This window comes from Athene noctua, chromosome 3 (genome assembly GCF_965140245.1).
Source record: "Athene noctua chromosome 3, bAthNoc1.hap1.1, whole genome shotgun sequence".
NCBI classification, from domain to species: Eukaryota; Metazoa; Chordata; class Aves; order Strigiformes; family Strigidae; genus Athene; species Athene noctua.
The window spans coordinates 42922256-42947316 of NC_134039.1; the positions used below are offsets into that span (position 1 = coordinate 42922256).

A 25061-nucleotide genomic window follows, 5' to 3' on the forward strand; every position below is an offset into this window, starting at 1 on the left:
TTCAAACTTACAGAAATAACTTTTATTACTTGTATAAATAAATTTTAAAGTCTTTTTTTTATATATATACACCCCTATATTAAGGGGAAAGACATTGTTAACAGTGTGCCAGAGTAAAAAGTACCCTTTTCTTCAAGATCTAGAGAAGATAAAAACATCAGGCTTAATAACAACATTCAAAAGTAAGATATAAATGATGAAGGGGTCTGTAAGAAAGAAAGAGTTGATAATATAATTTGTGCCATTTTGCTGACGGTCAGCCTCACAGACTGCTCTGCCAATCACCAAGAATAGCAACAGTCACCCAGAAAGAACTGATTACAGGTAGTGAAAGGTAAGGACAAAAAGTTTGTTCCTTTGCTGAGATTCCTGGCTCCTGAAATGCTGATTATTTACGTTAACTTATCACCGCAGTTCACATACTTCGAATGTAATGCATAGATTATTCTGTGTGTTACAGAAAAATAAATGGCACTTTCTTTCTAGTTAGCTATTCTGGATACAATAAGGTAAATTATGGTTAAATAATTGATGTCTTTGTTGCTGTCTTTTCTAATCCTGTGAGTGGTTAGTGAGAGCAGTGACTTACATTTCTCATTATCATGAATCTCTCTTGCCTGTAGAAAACAGATCAGAGCATGAAAGAAAAAACACCAATTCAGGCAGCTGCTGTCACAAGCTGCATGTAAGATGACATCATCCAGTGCTAAAAGGCTACAAACACAAAATATACTTTAATGGTGCATACACCAAATCAGTCTGCTATTGCCTGAGATTGGGAACATATGTGTGTTGCTAATACACACTCCGAAGATAATTAGAGAAAGCCCTACAAGCATTTCCTTGCATTTTTTTGCTGTAACAGGTCACAAGATACTTCTCTTTTTAACTCTGGGTGACTTCAGAAATTACTCAGATCCTTTCAAAATGAACCTTGAGTGATCCCTTCGCTTCCAAAGCTGTCATCCATGCAGTTTTTTAAGTCTTTGCTCAACTTTTCCCCAACCAATCCCACATATTTGGAACCTTATCAGAATGCTGACAGGATGAAATACATAGCAGTTTACATAGACATTCCTTGCTTCCCATAAGCTATGTGAAGACAGCAATATAATTCATGTTTCTTGATACATCTCAAAGTCTGACAGTCTCAAACATTACAGCAGTTGGCTAAAGGTGAAGCTCCACTGTGTTTGGAGAGGAGTAAAAGAAGAGGAAATAGTTCTGAATAATTTGTTTCTTTTGAAAGATCCTCTAGTATTGATGATCTCTCCTGTCATATCTTAAGTCTCTCTGCACCCAAAAAAAGCCTTTTGGATTCATTCAGTGTTTCTTGATGCCCAAATATCAGTCAGGAAAAAAAAAAAAAAAAAAGAAAGGTATGAGTGAAGGTTGTAATCAAGTGTAATCTATCATTGACACAGTGATGCCAAGAGTCAAGCCTCATCCCTGCAATCCAGATAGAAACAAAGGACCAAAGTAAGCAAAATTAATCTCAGTACAGCTGTCTCATTCCTTTGCTTGTGATGTTCTGGAGAGCTCTGCAGCAACACTTTCCTGTAACTAGATAGTCATGGCACTCTGTTGGATTGCTGAATGACCAAGGATGGAACCTGACAGGAAGTCCTATGAGGCTGAAGAGTCAAACTAGATCCAAATATTGCAGGAGAACTCAGAGCAGCTTGAATGTGACCTCTAGGTCTAGCACTGACCAGTCCAAAGCAGAAAGCTGATGTTTATCATTTCTGAAATCTCTGGCCATCTGTCCTCTAAAGCTTTACAATATTTATATGCTGCACATGTCTAAGCAACAAGGCCAGTTTTGTAGCTTACTCACAATCCCACTCCCCAAAATTACTTCATTCTGTTAGGAAAGTAGTCTTAATAAAAATGAGAGTGGGAACCCTTTCCCTTTTAAATTGCTATATCTAACATCTGGAATCTACCTATCTTTGTTTATGCTGTTCTATATGACTAGATGACAAGTCCCTAATGAACATCATTTAATTCCTGCAGTGTCCTGACATTGCACTGGTAGAAATATTTAAATTTCCATTTTGGGGATAATTGAAGCTTGGCCTAAATGGGCTTCACAATATTCATTTTGGTCTGAACAAAGCAATTTTTTTTTTTTTTTTAATTCTCAGTGATGCAAAGCTAAAATGCCTTCCAGTGCCAGCTACATTTTGTTTTGGGGTTAGTGAAAAATTAAGTAATGCCTTTAACATGCCTAACAGCTGGTGATGGAAGCCTCATCCAGGAGATTCTCAACACCTGCAGTCCTGCTTTGCCCTACAGTATTGGCCATTTCTGTACTGAAATATTTACCAACCCACCGACAGGCAAAACATGCTTTGCCTAGTCTTTTGGATTTCTTCAGTTCTTCTGTCCTTGTGGATGCTAATCATCTAATCCATTACTAATATATAAACTATTGAATGCAATTGATAAATTATGCCTCAAATAGTACTTGCTATGCTCAGCATAAAGGCTAACTTGTTCTTCGCTTGTCCACAATGCTGTTTTGTTTAACTAGCCTGTAAAATAATGCCCATTGTATTTTCTTTAACTGCACTTCATGTAATTTATATTTGCATGGAGGAATGGGAGGAGTGGCTTTGAACAATGCAAGTACAAAAGCCCAAGAGTTCTCCATGGAAGCATTCCCCTACTCAGCTTTCCAGGGACTTAGCACAGCTCAATATCTTGCAGCGCTGGATCTTAAAATATCCTTCATGCCTCACTGCAATTCATTTGTTGACTATACATGTACGCAGAGACTCAGTTCCTGCATGTATCCTGCATGCATGGTTTTAGACTTATTTCTCAGGGGTTGAATGCCATAGAAACACAGTTAAAAAGCATTTTATCCACTTATTATTAACAAATTCCTTTAGCAGGCCAGTCTCACAGCACAAAATCCACTTAAATACTTTACTGAATACACTATAGTAGATTTATGGATGGAAATAGCCTTTAGCTTTTATCATAAATACCAACACAGGCATTAAGAATGGTAGCATTGAGACCTCTGAGTATATCAAACATGGTATTTTAACAGAAATTGGGGAGCAAGGAATAATAGAATTACTATCAAAGAAAACGTGGTGGTGGGGATCAAACTTTCAGTCTGTCTCAAGAGAGACAGTCTTACTGCATCAAGTCGTGAGATGTGACAGAGCAAGCCAAGGGATATTTATTGTGACGCAAAAACGGATTAAATATTGACTTCTTTATAATAAAGCATTTGTTTTTAAGCTCACTTGTTGCCAGACATTTTGAACCATAGCCACTTTCCAACCTACAAAATGTTTCAAAGTTTAACAGATACCTGTTTTATCAAACATTGTATCAAATGCCCAGGCCAGCTGTAGACCATCCCCTGCAGCCCAGAAACATGGTTCAGCTGAAAGAGTAGATAGCTCATAGACCTCTTGCTTCCTGGTGGAAATCCCCTTCAAAGGGGAAGGCCAGTCAACACATGAATTTTGAGCAGAGTTGTCTCAGGAAGTGAAAAGGTGTCATCTTGTAGAGCGAAGAGGATATTACTGCTTTTGGGGTTCCTGAGCCAGGACCAGCTGAGGAGCCTCTGTGATCTGTGACACAGCAATTTAGCCTGCTTCATTACTCCTGTCGACTTTCCCAAATTGTCTAGGGACATTGTCCTTTAATTTTAGGATGTTCTTAATGAGAACCAAAAGCAAGGGGTCCCACCGCAGCTCAGGTCTGCTCCCTTGTGCATACAACCTTACGGTATGACCATATTTTGGCTACCATGTTATGCTGTATCAAGCCATTTCCTTCAACAGCGCTTTGGTGTCTCCAGCCCTCAGGGCTGCAACAGATTTCAGTTTTACAGCACTACCAGAGCAACAGTCACAGAAGTGGAGGGAGGCCAGTGCAAGTCCAAGCAGCCAGGAATGCTTCCAGGGTCTGTAGGTAGGGAATGAGGTCCTGCACTTTCTTCTCCTACTAAATGAAGGAAGGATTTACCCTGCCAGCAGACAGCATTTTGACATATAACACAGAGAGAGGCTGTCAGAGCCCCATCAGGACTGCTGTCCCTCACTGTATGGCAGTATTCCTCGCAAGCAAGGAGCGCTCACCTTTGGCATGACCATAGGGTTCAGGACAGCAGCCATAGGGCAGGGATACATTGTGTGCTGCTCTCTTTGTTTTGTTGCCCAAGTTGGTTATGCTTGAAGCCAGCTCTGCTTCTACATTTTCAGCCTGGAAGATGAGCAGTGTGTTGTAGGAAAAGCTTTTCCTTCAACAGCTACACAGAATGAAAATAACTGATAGGGAATGGTGTTGCAAGGTCTGGATATAGAAGGGAAAATTCTTCCAGCTCCACACCTTATGGTTCTAATCCTGCACCAGAAGATGGATCTGAATCAAGATCTGAAAATCCCCTGCTCTTCTGAAGTTATCTGTTCATAATAATAGTCCCGTCCTCTTGGAAATACTCTGGAGTACAGCCAGGTTCAGCAGTTTTACGTAAAGACAGTTCCTAAATCCCTCACAAGCTAGGTAAACAGATATAGCTTTTCTTTTACATGAATACTAAGAATCCACAGGTATCTCTAGAAGGAAAAAAGAAAACAGACTTTAAATCCCTCACTGGCCCATCTGTGAGACAAAGTTTCCCTTCTTGCTGCCAGAGAATTCAAGCTCAAAATAGTCTGTTCAGTCTCACTTCAGTAGGAGAAAAAAATGAATAAACTGCAAAATTGAGACCTTTTGCAGGCAGAGAGCAAAAGAAAAAATTGCAAGTCTAGCAAATTCCTATCCCACAGCCTGCTGATAGCAGTGCACTTCTCTTGCTATTGTCCTCACTTAGTTTCTGGGCCGTCCGGTGTTCTCATACCCAGTTCTCCCCATCTGAAATCCACTGACATTGCCTTAGTGATGCATAACCAAGTCAAACACTGACTACCCAGGCAAGTTTCACACACAGCACTGGAGAGTGCAACACAGAGATGTTCAACCCTGTGAAGTCCTCTTGGGTCCAGCAAAGCTTATTTAATTCAGTCTTAGTAAATGACAGACATCGTACAGGTCTCATGTTCCATTCTGGTTAGTAACTCAGAACAGTAGTGAGGTCAGGGGACATTCCCCAGCTGCCGTGGCTGACCTGGACCTGGTGACAGGAGATAGAGATGTTGGACCCAATCTTAGTCTGATCACCCAGATTTATCTAATTCTTCCCTCTCTCCTAACACGTGAGATATCAAGTGATAAAAAGAGCAGCTCACGTGACAATAGGAGGAACTGCAGTCATAGGCAATAGTAACAGTATTAGGCTCATCCAGGCGTCTTGTAGCTGCATGTCATTGCATATAGGGCCTCATCCTTCCACGTTTTCAGTGATGCAAATCCAGTACTCACTGACAGATAGCAAATTAAGTCAATGAGTGTATCTAGTGGAGAGGATCCTGGACAAGGAAACTAAATGTATTCCACTGATGCAGATGAGTGAAATGCAAGTGTAACTGCAGGAGTACTTGTAATTGTACTGAGTCCAGTACAATTCCCCAAATCACACAACACTCACCAACTTAGGAGTGACTGCCTTGTCTCCTGTGTCTCAAAACAGGTATTGTCAGGGATCTAGAGTTTCACAGTAGGTCACAGCAGAAGAGCGTTACTGGAAAGATGCTAAAGAGACCTGTGAATCACTGCCAGACTGAGCGTGTTCTTGGGGGAAACACAAAGTGTGCAGCCTCGGATGCCCTCACATGCATTACAGGAACAAGCTGGCAACTGTCCAGTGGTCACTATGCTCAGAGCCACTGCCTCCAAGGGCTGCTCAAAGGGCGTAATTAACTATACGTCCATGAGGGGAATTTCCTTGATTAGGCAAAGAGATGCAACAAACGATGGCTTCTTGTGCCAACACAGAGGGATGGTACCATCAAACAGGGCTTCAGTATGAAGAATTTACAGGCTCATTACAGCCACTGACTAGGTGAGAGAGTTCTGATCATCACTGCAGCAATTATGACAGACCTGGAGAAAAACTGGAGGCTCAGTGTTTGATGATAGCTGTTGATGTGACAGGAGTGCTGCTACAGTGAGTCTTGTTTATCATCAGTGGCTGTGGAGAAAGCAAGGCACAAGAACCCTGGTACCTGGTGTTAATCCCAGCAGTATTTATCTATTTCTTCAAATATTTTTTGTTTAAAAAGTTAGAAAAGTTAGATATAAACTGTTGACAGTGCTGCAGCCATAGAATTGAAGAAATTGAGAAATTGTTCTCTGGTCTGGAACATAACATGGGCCAACTTGAAGGCAAATTTGATGGCTTTGAATGTGAGTGAAGAGCAAATTTACCAGGATGGTGTCATCTGAGGGCTCTGAGCAGATGGACAACAGCATGTGTTGGAGAATACTGTTAGTATAGTGCCAAGAAGAGATGTTCCTCTGAATATTAAAAATAAGTTATCAGAAAAGTCAGCTAGGAACCTTAAATCTGTACATTTCAGGCTTTCCATGAGGAAAATATTTCATAATTAGATTCTGAACCGAGTCAGGCACTTGTTCTCACATTAGTTATTAACTGAACTAAAGCAAGTAAGTTTGCCGTGAGAGCAAAGATAGAGTATACCCACATGTTTGCAGGACTATTCTTGCAGACTCTCTGGCTCAGGAACTAAGACTTCAAACTGTCTCTAGACAAAAAAAGCTTCCTCAGATACTGGGACTACACACAGTCATATCAGCATCTGTACACATCTAAACCCCACAAATGCCCTGATGCTGGTTTTGCCTCTGGGATGCACAAGGAAATAGAGTAACTTGGCAAGTGAGTGGAACTGCACTGCAGTGACCAGATGTGATTTAATTGTTTGCAAAGTCACACAGATCAGCTCTGAAGTGATGTTGATTGGAGATGCAGAGGTTACCATTAAACTGCTTCCTAGACCAAGACAACTTAATCATATTTCCCCTTGGCTTTCCTTCCTTCCTTCCAAAGACAAAATATTATTCTCAACAACAATCATCAGTATCCCTGACATTCTGGTCCCCAGCAATACTTAAATACTGTCATTTCTTGTGAGCATGTCACTAAAAAAGCAGAGGAAAGCTTCAGTACAATCATTATGTCTTCTGAAAGCTAAAATAAAATTAATAATTTCCTTTTTTTTTTTTTTTTAATAAAAAGCAGAACTGAAACAGAAGTACTGCTGAGTTTCACTTTAGTCACAACACTTTTCTTCCAAGTTGTCAGTTTTTTGTTCTTCACTGGTTTGTTGGTGCTTTTTAATCCTCAGATTGATAAACCTGGCTATCTGTTTAGCCTTAATAAGGTAATCAAAGATTTCAGATAATACTTAAGCTTAACTTAAACCTCATATGTCTATAAACACACAAGCTTTGCAAACAGCTTGCTTTTTTTCACTTCTCAGTTAAAATCTGAAAATGTACTCTAGATCCCAAAAGGGCTTTTTAATCATATTTTAATTTTTATGGCTCAAAAAGGTACTTAGAGAGTATACTAAAATCAGATAGCTCCTTGCAATCAAGGTCGCACCCATTTTCAGATGAATATCATAATGTCACTGATCTCACATGAAAATTAACACAGGACTAACAGGTTCAGGAAATACAAGGCTGATAGCAAGTGTTATCTGTTGCGCTGTTCACACTCCCAAATTAATTAGCTGTGGCAATTTTATGGAACTGTGGTTTGTCCTTGCACTTCTCTTTTTTTCTCTATGCCTACATACTTGACTGTGCACCTCCTTGTGACTATCCTATTAGTTCAACGCTGATAATTCTAAAACTACTTAAAATTATATGCTCTGCTGTTTTAACTTCCTGTAAAGGTAAGTATCTATTTCTTGACCAGATATCCTTTCTCTGTCATCATTATGTATAGGGATTTTTTGATGGAAACAATGAGAAACCCAGTGAAACACAATCAATAAACATTTCCATGGACAAGTCTACTTTTTTTTTTTTTTTTTTTTTTTTTATTATTCACTCAAAGGATTCTTGTTAAGAAATCACAGTGATGCAAAAATTCTACCCAAAATGTATGTTAGTAGACTCGACAAAGAAGATATGTGGATAATTCATTATGCTGGTCTATGAGAAGAGCAAATCAATGCCTTTGGTTGTTCAAATAACTAAAAACACTGTGTGAATTCATGTGTTATGGGTATGTTAAGACAAACGGGTACAGTGCTTGCAGATGTAGCCTGAACTGGCATTAAACTAGCTAACTGAAGATGTCTGCGGCCTCACAGAGGATAATTTGCACTCTTCTCAAAGGTTCTCAGTACTGACGAATTTTGAGATCCAATCCTTAAAACAGTCAAAAGAAGTAACAAAGAAAAATAGACTGAAATTTCAGATTTCAAGGGTATCCAAAGACGATTATGGATTGAAGGTCTTATCATGGATTGAAGGTCTGATTTGTAACTGCTTTTAAACTACTTCCCTGCCTAAAGGAAAGGGTGGATACTGCCCAGAAAGGCACAGCCCACTTTCCCAGACAGCAAACGTAAGCCAACCAGCAACAGGTTTGCTTTTCTTAGTTTTTGCGGTAGGTATTTTTAAAGATGCTACCTAAACATACAGGCTTCTACAGACTATAGGTAGAAACTCACTGGACTGATTAGACCTTCCACCTGAATTTCAATGCAGCCCAAGGAGAGTTTCAGCAAAGCTCAAGCCTGTTCTCCCTGTTGTCAACTGCAGTTGAATCTTTAACAAAACTGGAAAAAAAAAAAAAAAAAAAAAAAAAGGAAGTATTTTAAAAGGTTAGATTAGTTTCAGTGTTTGGAAAAACAGTAACTGCACTATCTACAAAAAGTAACAGATTACACGATATTAGAATGTAAAATGAGTCCTGCAGGAAGTACAGTCCTGTGGTATAGTGGAAAAATACAGCTATGCACCCACTTCTAGCTCACCCAAAATATTATTTGAGATGCCATGGCTGTCCTGGGTCAAAATGAACTGTACTTGTGAGTAATGTATCTGTTTCTCAGCAAGCACTCAGTCACATTTCTTACAGGTAACTGATGTAGTTCTTTGCCCAGTAAACGAACTGCTGTTAAACCATTAGATTTCTCAAATAGCAAGTTCTGCCATGGAAACTGCATGGAAATAACCAATGGATTTTAAAAAAAGGAAGGATTATTTCCCTTGTAGATGCAAAATGCCACTCAAAAAGCAAATCTGAATGATGACAAAAATTCTCAGTCTTCTGAGAATTCACAGCCCGTATTACAAGACTACCGCAACCTCTGCTTTTAGTTATGCTGAAGTGCAAGGCACAAGTGAAGCACAAAAAAGAGAAAAGGCTGAATGCATGTCCTGAATCAGTCCTAAGAGGTGATCTAGGGTCTGGAAAGTTCTCTGTACCTGGAATCTTCTCTGAAATAACCTGGAATTTCACACAATGTGCAAAAATAAGAACACTATGTTTAATGGGGGCATGATTGATACAGCTGATCATGCTGCAAATTGAGTGTGTGGCATTCCCCAGACTTGTCGATACAAGAACAATGGTCTAACACATCGTATTTAACAAAAAGGGGTATAAACAAGATATATCATATAATTAAAAATATCTATTTTGTAGCCTCGGGGTAAAATAAAGCAGCTACTCAACAAACCTTCTAATGTAAAGCTGGATGTGAAAATTCCTGCAGCAAACAGGCATTTCACAGGAAACATAGGTAGGAACCCAGATGTAAGTACCCAAGTTGAAATTTAGCCCTGGGAAGACATTTAGTCCAATGACTAATATCCAGAATACAGCTAAAAGGCATAAACCAGTGCTGTGTAACCCAAACAGATTTAGCTGTGTCGCTGTGGTATGGCCTCTTGGCACCATGAACAGGACTTCCACCTCTGATAGGGGTGGCTCTGGTACTGAAGCAAATAGCTAGCTGCATTTACCTCAGTATTCCAGTCATGGGGCAGCATCTTAAGTAATTATCCCACGCAAAGCTTAGGACAAAGGGAGATGTGCTACTCTGTTAGCCAACAAGGGCATTCAGAATGGTGCTGGGTTTTCTCCCACTGCACTGCACTGTGCTGTGTAGAAATAATTCTCTGGCCCTTGTAGCACCAGTTCTTCAGGAAAACCAAAGGGTCATAAAAGTCATGGGAGTAATAGATCACAATCATTAGCTCATGTAACCTCCTGAATACCTCAGCCATTCCGTTTTTCTTTAGATGTTAGATCAAAGCAAGCTTTTTAGAAAGACCTTTGATTTTTGTTAAGGTTTCAAGCAACAGTGAGTAATTGGTCCCTATGTTATCCTTATTGCTAGAATAGTACATCTTACTGAAGGTTGAATTTGTTAAACTTCCAGTCACAGGATCACCTTATGTCATAAGACTATAAATTTAAAGACTATAAATCCCTCCACTATTCCACTTCTACCATATACATGGACCTACACACAGTGATTTAGTTTCTTCTTACCCCTTTCTTTGATAAGCTTTGACTGAGGTCCTTAAACCTCACATCAAAGCTGATTTTCCATCTTGAAAGGCAAACACTAGATCGGCACACAGTATTCTAGTCAGTTGTTTTATGGATGCTAATTACACAAGAAAGATCATTTCCCTAGCTGTATTTGCCATTTGTCGCTTATATATTCAAGGATTGCTTAGCCCTTTTGGCAACATCACACCAAGAACTTACACTGAGCCTGCTATGCAAGAACACCCATTCCCAAAACAGTCTCTAGTCCTGGAAGTAAGCACTGTGTCTTCACTGCTTGCTTGCAGCAGCATTAAAACACATTATTTTTTAAAATGTAACAATTTAATCCAGCTATTCAGATAATTCTTACCAGTAATTTGGACAATACAGCACCATAGAATAATTTAGTTTGAAAAGGACCTGAAAAATATCCAGTCCAACCTGTTGCTCAAAGCCAGGGTAACTTCACAGTAAGAGCAGGTTGCCTGGGACCTTTCCCATTTTGAAAATCTTGAGGGACTGAGATTTCACAGTCACTCTGGACAACATCTTTCAAGGTTTACCCACTTTCATGGTGACTTTTTTTCCCTATAACCTGTTATCTAAAAGCATAGCCACTAAAGCCTTTTTATTAGCATTATAGATCTTTGAATAAAATAGTAAATTTTGTTTAAACATTGAGAAAAAAAGTCTACAGGCATCTTATTAGCAGTAGCCTTGTTCACTGGCACCTGACCACTGACTATACATTAAATATGTGTCAGTAAGCCAGTTTCCAGTCCCTATGATATCTGTTAATTCAGTCTAGTTTCATTGGCTTGGTAAACATCATGTGATATAGAGTTAAAAACTCTGATACAGCTCAAGGAATCAACAAGAAGACCGAGAGTCAGACCAGTTGCTTCTGTCTAAAAAGATCCACCTTCCAAGATGTCACTCATTCTTTTTGACTATTACTTTTGTAATTAGAGTCCACTATTTCTCCTGGGAGTTGACAAAGCAAGAGCTACTGCACAGCTCCCTGCCTTATTCCACCCCCTTTCTCCACTTGCTGAATTCAGCTGGACAACTTCTGCAATTTTCCCAGTTCAGCCAGTTAAAGTACTCCTCAGCTAGGTCTTCAACGTTCCTGAGCATTAACTATGAAGAAGCTATGCTGATTAGGAAATGTTTCATTTCAGCAAAAGCTGCTTTTCATTTTCCTTAAGTGCAGCAAAAACTTCCATTAAAGTCTTTCATCCAAGTGCAAATTAGCCCCTGTGGCAGAGTACAAAAATCTGACCAGCAGTAGATAAAAAAGGATAAACCCAGAATAAGTTTATGGCTTTCCACAGGCATCCTGCTCAAACCCAAAGATCGATTTTTCCAAAGTTACATGTTTCTAAGTTATATATTTGGTATATTTATTGATAGAAAAATTACTGTTACAACTGTATTTTGCTTCCAAATGTCCGTTCACAAGATAGCAGTTCAAAAGAGCAAGTCTGAGGCTTATGAAATCCTATGTGGAAAGTACCTTGGGTGGCTCATGAACTTGGTATTTTGCTTTTAATATTCTTTAAACACACTTTTATATCTGTAATAGATTTTTTTCAAGTATCGTAACAGTTTTGAGAGTTGTCACATTAGGTTATTATATCTTCAAATGTGTACTTCTCTGTTCAGGACTATGAATCCAATATACTGTAATTAAGTGACTGCTTAAGAGGAACTGTTACACTTTATGTCAATCCAGCTGCTATGCAAGTACATAAAAACTGCATAATAAAATTTCTTATGTTAATTTTGATTTTAAAAACTGACTGCTTGCCAGGAACTTATTTCTCGATTTTTATATTTTAGTTAACTGAAACATTTTCTTGTCAAAACACCCAAATGGGCTACTGTTTATTGTTTATTAACGAGAATAATTTGTGCTGAATTCAGTTTATCAGAAGAAGTGGGTGGTTCATCAACATTATTTAAACTTCTCTAATTTTAAAACAGCTGAATGTATTTTTAATCTGCTCTGAAAACTTTCAATGGCAAAATTTCCACAGCTTCCCTAATTATCTATACTAGTGCTTAAATATCCTCTCGGTTGAAAGCTTTTCTTGATGTGCAGTGTTGAACTGCTGTACTTCCAAGTCCCCTGTGGTTTGCCAGATGCTGGTAGGTGAGGAGAAGAGTGCTACCTTCCCGTTCAGAGTGACACTCCACCCCATTCCAGCGCTCCTTGGGTAGACACAGGACTGCAGGTACTACACAGGGCAGAGGACACCATTCTTCCCTCAGTCATTTCTCTACACCGTTGTCCACCGTAGGGAAGGCAGCAGGAACTCTGACGCACCTTTCTCGGAAAGCAGCTGACCAAGTGCCTTTGTCTTCACGTGAACGGCGAGGGTGGACAACCAGAGGGCTGCGGGCAAACCTCGCAGAGCTCTGGTGTGAAATTCCACCTTCACCGATGGTCTTCTGTGAAGGCCCCCAAGCTGGCACAAGCTGCAGCTGATCTTGCAAGAGGCGGCCGCCACGTCTGGGGCCAACCTCTTGCTCTGCAAATGTGAGGACCCAACTCCACCTCTCTGCGGACGCTTTATGAGAGGACCCTGGGTTTCTTGAGGATGGCCGGGCTGCACCCAGGAGTTAGAAAAGAGGCGATGGCCGGACTGGTGGTGAGGCCGGCAGCTCGGTCCGTCAGAAAGGGCCGCTACGGGACGCGCCCCTTCGGCCGAGGCCCTGCACAGGGGCCAGGGGCCTCCTCTCCCGCCTTCGCACGCGGATTTCCACCCCCTGCGGCCGCTCCTCGCAGCCCTGCCTCAGCCAGGCACACCCAGGCCCGGGCGCTGGCCAGACCCCAGCCCCGGGACGGGACGGGGCGGCACGGCCCGCCCCGCCGCCACCGGCCCAGGCGAGGCCGGGCCGCCGGAGCCGGTCCCCGCCCGTCCTCCCCGCCCCGCGGCGCTGCGGAGCTCCCCGCCCTCGCCCCTCTCCCTCCCTCCCTCCGCCGGCCGCTGCGGCATCCCCGGGGCGGCGGGACCGGCGGCGGCCCGCCCCCCACCCCCGCGCACGGTCGGGCCGCCCCGGCCCCTGCGGGCCCCGGACTCCGCCCTGAGGCGAGCGCGGTGAGGCGGCGGCCTCCCGCCAGGCCCGGCTCCGGCGGCGCAGCGATGCCGGCAGCCCGCGCCGGGCCGCGCCGGGCCGCCCTGCGCCCGCAGCATCGCGGCGCCCCGTCTGCGGCGAGCCGCCCTCCCCTGGGCGCCCTCTCCGCCCCGCTCGCCTCCTCCTCCCACGGAGCCACCCTCCTCCTCCGCCCCCTCTCCCTGCCAGCCTCCTCCCCGCCCTTCCCCGCACTCCACGCCGGTGCCGGAGCCGCGCGTCACTCGGGCTCCAGCCCCGCCGCAGACATGGCGACACTGACAGCGGTCCAGCCGCTCACGCTGGACAGAGGTAAGCGCGGCTGCCGCCGCCCGCCGCCCCGCGCCCCGCCGCCCCGCGCTCTGCCGGGGGGCCGCCGCCGCCGCCCCGGCTCTGCCGCCGCCGCCCCGGCTCCCCCCAGCAGCTCCAGCTCGGCGGGCGCTGCCGCCGCGGCTCTGCCGGCCCCGCGGCTGCGGCGGGGGGCGGTGGGGAGGCGCCTCCCCGCGGGGCTCAGGTGGGAGGTGGGAGAAGGGCTGAAACGGAGGCAATAAAACTTTGTCCGGGCAGGGGGGGCGGGCCGGCATCCCACCCGCGGCAGCGCCGGGGGCGCGGGATGTGACTCCGCGCCGCTCCGCGCCGCTCCGCCGGGGACTGCCCCCGGGGACTGCCCCCGGTGCCGCTCCGCCGCCTCCACCCTGCGGCGCTCCCCCTTGGGCGCCTCCAGCCCCGTCGCCGCCGTCCCCGCAGGTGGCTCGGCGGGAGGTGCGCCGCGGCGGGGGCAGCGGCTTCGGCCGGCCCTTCCCGGCGGCCAGGTAGGAGCTCGCACCTGCCCGGGAGACAGTCGTTTGTTGGCACGGTGCGGCGTTTCGGGGGGCTGGCGGAGCGGGGACGGGGGTGGCGGTGCGGCGAAGGGATCAGCGCCTGCAACTTCTGTGTTCGCTGCCGTTAATGATGTTACCCTGCAAAATAGCGCGTCTGCGTATTCCTGCAGGCAACTGCTCGGTCCGGGTAGGGAGAGCGGTTGGTGTTCGCTAGCCGTGAGAGTGTGTCAGTAGCCTTACCGAGGTAATGGAAGAGGGTGCTGAAATCTTGAAGTTATGCTAAAATTCAGCTTTTGCCACCAGGCTGTAAAAACTGGACCTCTCCCCCGCGGTGCATTTGTGCCCCTAATAAGGCTTAGGAGAAACGTTATTAGATTTCTGTGGGTTACAGAGGAGAGTAACTCACGGTTCTGATTTGGTTTGCTCATTCAGCTCTGTCGGTCAGAGAGGTCCAACAGTTCCCGATACAGCATCCTGAACTGCTGGGGTGTCCTTCTTCCTAACTTGCATCCAGAGCCAGCACATACAAATCTTGTACTCTTGAAAGCATGATTGAGGCCAGTGCCTTTGGGTTTTTTTTTTTTTGTTTTTTTTGTTTTTTTTCCCAGAGGATTAAGATGGGCTTTTGAAGTAAGATAGAAAGCTTCTTGCTGTAATTCCTATGCAAAAGATACCTGATGAACTCAGTTTCAAAATGATAGAGAGATAGGCACCTTTTCTGGAACCCAGCTGAGAGCAAAACAGCCCACAAAGTACAGTTTCTCAATGGCTTGAATTCCAACATTAGTAGAAAAGGAGAATCCAAAGTTATTTTTACTGAAATAAGAAAGTGCTAGCATGTACTTTAAATTAAACTGCTCAGAAATCCACTGTGTAATCTACAGTTTCCGCCTAATACTGTTTTCAATAAGCAGGACAAATCTATTTCCTGGCAAAGGGTTGAACAGATGGCAATCCATTAGCAAACCTGGCTTTTCAAAGGAAAGTATTACTGTTTCAGAATGACACATTGCTTTTCCTTACTAAAATTATGCTTTAAAAAAATCCACAATACACAAAAATGCAAATTAGTCTCAATTTAAATACAAGCATCCGCTGACTGTGTCCAGAATATGCCTAACCATTTGGCAGGGGTGACAACATTAGAGTCTCCCTGGTTGTCAGCCAGGGCTGATATTAGCACGAGTGAGATAAAACATTGCAGAATGATAGGATGTGATGTGCAAAAGGAAAATACAGACAGGAAGAAATAGATTTAAATACTGCACCTGGTCTGCAGAAGGCCATTTCACCAGAGGGATATACTTCATCATCTATAACATGTTGCTTCTATGTCAGCTGAAGAGGGTGGGCTGAAGCAACCCCAGAAACGACCACACCAAGCCCAGTGCTTCCAGGTATTTCCTCTGTAGTCCTTCTTTCACAGCCGTGGAAGAATTAAAGTGCTACATGGTGAGATTTTCCAGATTTTTAATGCTTTTATTAAAATAGACACAGCTATATTTAATGTCACTATGCTTTGCATAGGTCTGCTGTGATCTAGGTGCATCCCTGAAAAGTCTTCTACTCTCATATCCACTTTGCCATGTCCCACGGAGAGCTCAGTGCAGTGAGAAAATAACGAGTGTTTCAGGAGACATTGCTGGGGGAATTGCTGCTTGATCTCTGTCCAGGAAGTGTTCTTCATTTCCCCTTCCTAAGGGTCACTGAAACGGTAAAACATCATATAGATAGATACATACATCAGAAATATGAAACACGCTCTTGACATGGTCTCCTTTGGGTCAAAATATCCACACTGTATTCTAGTATGGAGATGGGGGCTTTCTTAAAGCCTGATGTAAATGGAATTCAAAACCTCTACGGTAAAATGAATTACCATTTAAAGGTGAAGGGCATATTGTGTGTGAATGATTGAAAGCCAATTACATTCTGGAAGATTACTTTAGTCCAAAGCACAGGAATTAATTTCCTTAATTCCTGTCATCATGTACCTTTCTACCTGCACAAATGTGTGCAAGTTCCATTAGGGCTCTTTAATATGTGAAACAAGTTCACAAAATAATGGAAATTTTAATCACAATTTAATCTCAAAGGCTTTTGCTTGACCTTTGTGGGGTGCTCTGCTGGGAGGAAGGGAAGGAATCAGCAACTGTTTCAGGGAGGAAATGTAAAGCAGCGGAGCTACGTGTGGGTATCACTTAGGGGGTTGGCCCCTGTGTTTGAGAGCTTTGGGAGAGGGAAGAGTCTGTCTGCCGGGTGTCTTCCAACAGCCAAGTAAGTATCCTCCATAAAAAGTGCACCCTTCCTATCTATACTGCAAGCATCTTACATCCTGATTTGATACCACCCCATCAGTAATCTCCAGTGTCCATCAGACCTAACTAGGGGAATTTTTTAGGCCGATTCAAAGCTTAAACCCTGAAGGTGTAGGGAGCTATAACTTGTTCCAGGTTGAGATAGAAAATTTCAGTTCTGGCTTTCATACAATGACAAGGTGGGATTTTTACTTTTTTTTTTTATTATTATTTTAATGTTCGAGGTTATAGATTTTTACATATGTTCCTAGCTTAATTTACTTCCATTTAACAAACGAAAGCAGTCGCTCCAAACCAAAATGGGAATGTTTAAAAACACCTGTGCAATTATTTTTTACTTCTTCAACGGGTGTGTCTTTACTGAAAACTTGGTTGACACTGGTTTTGGTTACGGAGAGCTCTGGTTGCAATTAACTGGCATTTTCCAACAGTATTTATTTGTACTGTCATACCACTTATATTGTCACGTCTTGCATCTCGTCCTTCTCTATATGGGACAAGCAGCGCTGCCTTTGCCTCTCCTCTCAATGTCTGTTGCTTTCCACAGGGGCGTTGCCTCAATCTACCCAGTGACCAGCAGTTGCTGCCTTCCCCTTTATTATCTAGAGCCCCTGGTCTCCCTTGCATGGTGTCTTCTGTTGCCCTGCTTTTCTCAAAGCCTCAGTGCGTTTAACTCCATCGCTCTGTGCATTGCCTGTAACCATTTCCATTTTCACTGTTCAGCAACCGAATTTCCTACTCTGATCTTCTGTTCTGCTGCCCCATGACTGTCAGTGCCTCACCAGCTTGACGTTGTCTCAAATGCTGCATAGCCATCAGGTGGCAATGCTCTGCTTTTCTCCAAGTGTAGTGTCATCTTGCCCCAGCCAGCTTAGCCTCCTCACGGTTCTCCGAGGACCTCCTGTGAGTTCCTCTGTGCTGCAGGTACGCATTGTCAGCAGTTAGAAATTAAAGGGAGCTTGGTGTGGGTGGGATCACTTAAAGGGTGTGTTGGCACAGTCTGATGGAAACATTTTCTGCAAGTACCATTATGCTCCCAGAAATACGTTGGGAGGGAATAGATTTCTGTGCTTCCCTTGGCACTCATTTTAGGAGTGGTCATATGGAGGCCTGCAAATTGAAGCAGACATCTTTCTAGCTATGCATAATAGATGTTTCTCTCTATCTGAACTTTTTTATTTTGCTAAACATCTGGCAAATTTTTCATAAAGCTTATCTTTGAATTTTACTCTGTGCTCTTCCTTCCAAGATGAAAATCTGCTTTGAAAGAAAACTGACAGTGTATTTGCTCAAATTGCTGCAAAACCTCAGTCCCACTTACTCTCTGCATAGGACCATGAAAGTGGCAGCTTTAAAAGGGCACTTTTCAAAAGTTGTTCTTGTTTTTGAATATATTGTACAATTAGCCTGTGTGAAGACCATCTCATGATTAAGAGCAAGGGAATATCTTTTCATGAGAAGGGGGGGCTTTCAACTATCTTTTGTTAATAATCCGTGTCCTATTATGTTTTTCCTTATATAGTTACTATTCATGTCACTGATGGTTTCACTTCTTCATCTGACTGGGGATAAAAGAAGAAATTTGAATAGACTGAATATACAGTGCTGATATTTTAATCCCTGTGAAGTTTCATAACAAGGTCATAGCTATTGGCTATTGACAACCAAATTTCTCTTGCTTTCAAATGGAAACTGGAAAGGCTTTTTGCTGTTTGGCTGTAATGCGTAACTGAGTTCTGTTGGGTTTTTATGAATTCAAGCAAATATTTTTCCAGGAGAGTGGGTGTCCCCAAACTTCCTGAAAATCCTTTATAAAGCACCATGTTCCGTGACAATAAATAAGAATACAAATGGGCTTGGAATTGCCATCAGCTGTTAGAGATGGTAGACAAACTGTCAGATGTGGTACCAGATGGTGCCTGACCATTAATATACATTGGTACTTGCTAGAGTACTCCTCCTTCCTCCTCTCCTCTTCCTGTCATTTTTCTTCTTGTTACATACTCATAGCCTACATAAATGGGGATTTTTCCCCATCTGTGCCCAAATATATGTATATAATAAATAGTATTGAACATAAGTTGCGGTAGACTGTGCATATATTAGTATAATGTATATTATCTTGGGAAAAAATATATAACGTACTCATCAGGAAGTAAAAATCAGATTCATACAGTGTGAAATACAGTCCTTGACAGAAGAGCAGCGTAAGGCCAGATCTCTCTCACACGGGGTGAAGCCCTGTGGAGCAGTGCTAAGCGATGTGATGCTCCCTGCCTGGCTCCCTGTCTGTCACAGGGATGTCTTCTCTTGCTCTTCAGCCTAGTGTGCTAAAATTGAAAAGTACTTCTGCAAGTGCCACATGCTTTAAGTCTAACATTTCTGTTTGGTATGCCAACTGAGGACGTATAAATAACTAAATTCATTCTTCCAAGAAGAAAAAGAAGGCCAATTGTTTGTAGGAACAGAAAAAAGTGACAGTTCTGATCACAGACTGAGATGTTTTGGGGTTTTTTACATCACTGTGTCAACATTTATTTGATTTTTTAAAATGCATTTTTATGAAGGGATGGATTAAGGTAAGTGGATTGAGCTGGTGATTTATGGGTGATGACTGGGACATTTTGTGAGGATCCATGCAGTCGAAGTGTTAGTTAGATAAGTGTACAGTTCAGTGTGCCTCCTGAGCTCTGGAGCTGGACTAGGAGCAAGTACGTACCTACATGTCATCTTTGGTTTTCATGAGCGGTGTAAACATACATGGTTTGAAAAGTTAAATGTGCAGTCCAGCTTAAATGTCTCTGGCAGTACAGGCCTGACCTGAAGAGGTGCTGGCGTACATGGTGCCAGGCTGGGCATGACAGAGGTGGGCTGGGCACCCCTGGGAGCACAGCCCTCCCGGAGAGAGCCCTGTCCTCCAGCCCAGAGCGACTCACCGAGGTATGGAAATTGAGAGAGAGCTGCACCTCTCTGTAGGTGTAGAAGAAGACAGACGTGTCTTCTACAAAACTTGTGGCATCTTTTAACATTAAGTCACCTTTGTGAAGTGTAGAGGGGGAATATCTTAAATTTCCAGTCATGTTTCCTTCAGAAACACATAACTGGTACTAAGGCATATCTCTGTAGAAGCTGGATATGAGGTCAGGAAATGTTTGTGAGGCACCTTTGAAAGCGCAACCAGGCTCGTGGGTGACTGATGGCTATGCAGGGACCTTGAGTTCCTCCTGCTCTGTCAGGCTGAAAATATTCTTTAGGCATGGTAGCAGTGAATTAATCATTTTAGTCTATCTGAATTTATCCTGTGTAGAGCAAAGTAGTAAGCTGAGCCCCTCTGTATGTGTTCCGCATCCGATCCCTCAAAGGGGATCTGCGCCTGCAGCTGGGTGAAGAGAACAGAAGCTTTGACAAGCCCCTGCACAGGTGTGAGATTCACCATTTGCAACAAGTTGCCAGAGTGTTAATTAGAAAGCACAAGGGATGCTATTTTTGCATGCAGTAAATGTATACTCTCCATATACAGATAATGTTGAAAAAGAAGGATTCGTTTTATAAATAACATGCCTATGCTGGATCCTACAAACAAGTTTCACATTGATGTCCAAGAGACATCTGTGTAACTACAGAAAAATGGATTAACTTCTTTATGTAATTATAAGTAAAAAATTTGCTTAATTCCATCCTGTCACTTGAATTGGAACCTTCTAGTGATGCTATCAGGCATAAACTTTTTTTTAAACGTGACAAACTACTGAAGTCATCAGCTTTGTGCAGAGGATAATTTGTCCTCTTGAGTTTGCTGTTTCAGGACACGTACATTAACATCTCTCCTTAACACAGATGACAATCATGCAAGACCAAAAAGATATAAATACAAGCTTTTGGCTGACCTGTGTTATTCAGATACAAATTAATGTTCTTGTAAGTAATGGAACAGAATCTGAAATATGAATTATGAATTATGTAAAACTATTGATTTTAGTTACTCATTAGAAGCACAAATAATGAGAAGTTGATGATTTAAGAGGAAACGAAGCAAAGACAGTGTTTTGAGAAGCACGTAGCTGGAAATTTTTAAGTCTGCCTTCCATCACACACAATTTGTTTCACATGATGCATTTTTGACATTTTAAACGTAATACGTACTGATGTGCTGTAAACTGTACGTGTATGTATAAATCCAGGCATTTTCAAAGTTAATCTCAGTCATCTTAATCTTCTTTTGCTGGAGTGACATTTGCTGGAGAGTCAGCCCCTGAATGAGAAACATTCAACTGTTAATTCTCTATTCAGATGAGAAGATTTTGATGCAGAAATGCACATATAAATACTGACAGTGTTTTCCTGAGTATTTAAACCACAAGACTGGATCTTAGATGTGTTAAATACAGAGGTAGATGCATGTACATATTTGAGAACTTGTTTCACCAAGGTCTAAAACAGAGTGGTTAAATAAACGCCAGATTTCTCAAATATAACTCAGCTATGTTACCAGTAAGAGCATACAGGTTCTCGTAGTGCATTGTTACCCTAGTGCTACTTTACTATTAAATATAAGAAAAAGAGAGAAAAAAATCTTGTGTCTCAAGATTGGAGGAGGATTATTCTTTATTATTTAAAAGATGGAACAGTTAAGTATCCATGAATACACAGAGCATCAAAGCATTGATTTTAATTGTTTCTGTATAAACATGGATAACTGTATAAGGAAGACTGTTGCTCAAAATAGGCTCTTAATTTATTTCTTCTGAACCAAAATTACATTTTTACTGGTTCTTTTCAACAAAAGCCCGTGTTTAATCACTAATCCTTCACATCCACTAACTCTTTAATACTCTTTTTCAACCATGTTTTCTGAAAAAGAGTAAATCTCCTAGACCTTAAGGTATCAATCCCTCTACAATCAGCACTGGGGAAGAATGTACTTGAAATAGATTAGGTGGATGACCATGGCCATCAGCAGCAGTCTTAGCCCTTGGAAATTTATATACCATCATCTCTTTAGTTTTCTATAGATTTGGTAGCAGTGTTTTCGTCAGATAGTATTTACTGAACCACCACAGGAACAAAAGGATAATGTAGCTGATCCTTCTTATACAGAGCCAGACCAGAGAAACTTGAAGAGGGCATGATGACTTTAAAATCTACGAAGCAGTTTTTGGAAAAAGAGGCAGTTGTATGTCTGATCCCCTCTGTAGCCTGATAGTATTGTAACCCAATAGTAATAGCTCTGGAGTTTCTACTAATTTATACAGCACCTTTTGCATTCTAACAGTACAGCCATGTCAAAGTATGCCAGGTGTATATCTTAGGTACATAAATGGTGAAATCAGGCTGCAACCTGAGGTGAGTTCCAGTTCTCTTGCTCCTATTCTCAGCATCATTCAACACATAGGACACCAGGCAACAAGCACTGCAAAGGTGACAGTGAGCTCTCTGTTTCTCACAGGGATTTTCTGTTACAAAGTTTCGTTCTTAACTTGCAGCAGCAATTCAACAGTCACAACTTTCTTCTAAGATCGTATTTGTTTCAAAGTTAACAGTGGTCAGTTATTGACATCTACTAGCGGCATATTTGTACTGCCTAGTTTTGCAGGGATTTATTAATAAAGGATTTTATTTATATTGCATTATTCTTGCTGTTGTAACTTTTCACATGCACATTTTCAAAGAACAGAGTTATTTCCTTTCCTGAGAAAAGAGTAGTATGTAGTCAGCTACCAGAGGAATTCAATCTGCAAAAAGCAATATCCTTAAATCCACTAAAACTGAAGAGAGAATATTAACTCTCTTCTTGTTACCTGAGCATACAGATAAAGTCGTGTTAGGTATGTGTACGTAACAACTACATCGCATCCATTGTATTGCACAAATGCCATCTTTTCTCTGTTGTCTCACCAGAGTCTCAAACCACCTAAACAAACAGAAGATAAAAATCGTGATGCTAGACTTCAAGTGACAATTTGTATTGTTGCTATGTACAATTGCCAGTAGCCCACAGCCATCTTTCTCATCTTTCTGGTAATAGCAGAAAAAGATTTAAGACTAAGATTAACTGGAGAGATAAGAACTGAGGAGAGGCAGCAGGAGACTCTAGTAATGACATATGAGCATAGAAGAAAGTGAGAGTTACTGCCTTGGCTCAAACACAGTGCCTGTTGTGAACGAGAATTAGCATTCCAAAGTTAACCTTACCTCCCTTCACGAGACACCTGTTGGGGCCTTGTTTTCCCTCTTCCTGTCTTCTGATGCAAACTAAAAACACTCGCTGAAAGTATCATCGTGGGAAAGACATGAGGTTGCCCATATGGCCAATACTTGTTTTCTGATGTGCCCATAGGATGCACAAATACTCGGTTTTGCTTAGGCAAGGGAGCAAGAAAATAGATATTTAGATACATAGATAATCTGAGAGAAGAGGGTGTTGTTTTTCATCCTGTTTTTCTTTGTTCAGGCAAGTTTATTCCTTGTAATTATTTATGTTTTCTGCTTCTCTAGCTTAGTCAAATTTTTAATACATTCATTGATTTTAATGTTTTTTCTCTTATATGCTTGTGGTTTAAAAAACAAAAGCACATATTCTGTTAAATAGGGTCCTTCGGGCATGTTAATTGTACCAGCTTTTTTTTCTTTTAATCTGGGATCAGAACCTCTAAAGTGTTAACGTTTGCAGTTTCAGCAAAGTGTCCAGTGTGCTTTCATCTAACTGTTTAAAGCAGCTCTGCTCCAGCATGGTGAGCGGTGTCTGCTGAGGCAGAACTGATCCTATAAGATCAAGTGATGTTGTGATCAGGGGACAGATGAGGCTGGTGGAGAGTTATCAAGGCATCTCTCTACGAGATATCTATGGCTACAGGAAGCAGTAGACAGCTTTCTTGCTTTCATATAGTTCAACATGTAGGAACTTAATTCATTAAGACCAGGTCTATTCACCATGCTGAATTTCTCAGGGGGTTATAGCTTTGCTTCAGAGGATTTTCTTTCAGTCATTACATAGTTTCAGGAAGTCAGACAGAACACCATTTTATGTGTCCTGTGTAGGCAAATAACGGCTTTTAAACACTTGATATCTCTCTTTTTTTAAAAAAAACTGCTTACAGAAAGACTGAGAATTAAAATAAATAACACAAAGTCTGAAACTACAAAATATCCTGTTTTCTGCAGGAAACAAGGGTTATTTTTTTTATGTAAAGAATATATACTTATATATTCATTATATATAAACATATATTTATTTGAATACAAAGTAAACTTCAAAAAAACTGTTGTATTTTTGTGTCATATTTGTAGGTGACTGTCCCTACTCAAAAAAAGGACCAGAATAATGTCTCATCTGTTCTATTCAACAGTGAGTGGCTAGCTATAAATGATAGTTATGATCACAAAGAGCAGGTATGATTAACCAATATAAAGTCAAAACTATATACAAAGGAAAAAAAGGAATTTTACCTTCCCTTCCCTTTTCTTTACAGCTAATGCAGGGGAAAAATTATATTCAGTTTTAAGTACTGTGTTAGAAAATATCATAGTTTTCAATGCTCTTCTGTTCTTTAGGTTTGCAGCTTTATTTTTTAATATTTTCTCTTAAAGCATAATTTGGTAACGTGTTTTCACACTGATGCTCTGTTTGGTGCCTTCTATACAAAAGCAGTGGATGCTGTCAAATGCAAAGGGTTGGTGTATCTGTAATGATTTCTCACAAACGGCAAAATCTTCTGGTGAAAATTTTTGAACTCATATTTATGTACCTCCTCATCCCAATTGCTTTAGAAATTGCAGTGAAGTTAATTTGGAAGATTTAAAATGATATCAGTGTTTAAAAGTGATTAGGGTTTAAGGTTAATTTAAAATGCTCGTCTTTGAAAATTCTGAATTGCATTATTACTCTTCAGGCCTTGAACTAAGCCAGTGAAACTCATTGAAATGATCCTGAATTATCCATTAAATCAATCTTTACTGTTTTGTGATTTATTGTCGTTCCTTTAAAAAGCAACAATATAAATGTGACAGTACCAAGCCACTTTCTCTAAGTATCTGATGAACTCCTAATAGTTTTAGGAACTCTCTAGATCAATCTTACACACACACAAAAGCAAACAAAATCTGAAAACTGCTGACAAAGATGCTCCTGTGACTTACATCAGTTATGTGAAGACTAAAGTGAAAAATTTGAAGACTAGTTCTATCTATGTATAGTATGGAATATGCTAAGAAGATTGACCAAAATAAAGTAAATCCAGTTCTCCCAGTTGGCCTTCGTGGTGGGTTAAGGCTATGAAAATCCCTAGCTGAGGAGAAGAACAGAAATCACTAATTAAAACTTAGGAGAATGGGAAGGGTGGGAAGGTTACCCAAGAC

The 25061-nt window shown here is 41.7% G+C and overlaps 1 protein-coding gene across 3 annotated transcripts in view; it reads left to right on the top strand.

Annotated features, from left to right (window-relative positions):
• The first annotated feature begins 13572 nt into the window (after positions 1-13572).
• Positions 13573-25061, top strand: part of LIN7A (lin-7 homolog A, crumbs cell polarity complex component) — a 52105-nt gene continuing 40616 nt past the window's right edge. For all 3 annotated transcript variants that reach the window (XM_074902793.1, XM_074902795.1, XM_074902794.1), the window contains exon 1: positions 13573-13879. In XM_074902793.1, coding sequence (XP_074758894.1) covers positions 13600-13879 — 280 coding nt within the window. In that variant the 5' untranslated portion in view covers positions 13573-13599. The remainder of the gene's footprint in view (positions 13880-25061) is intronic.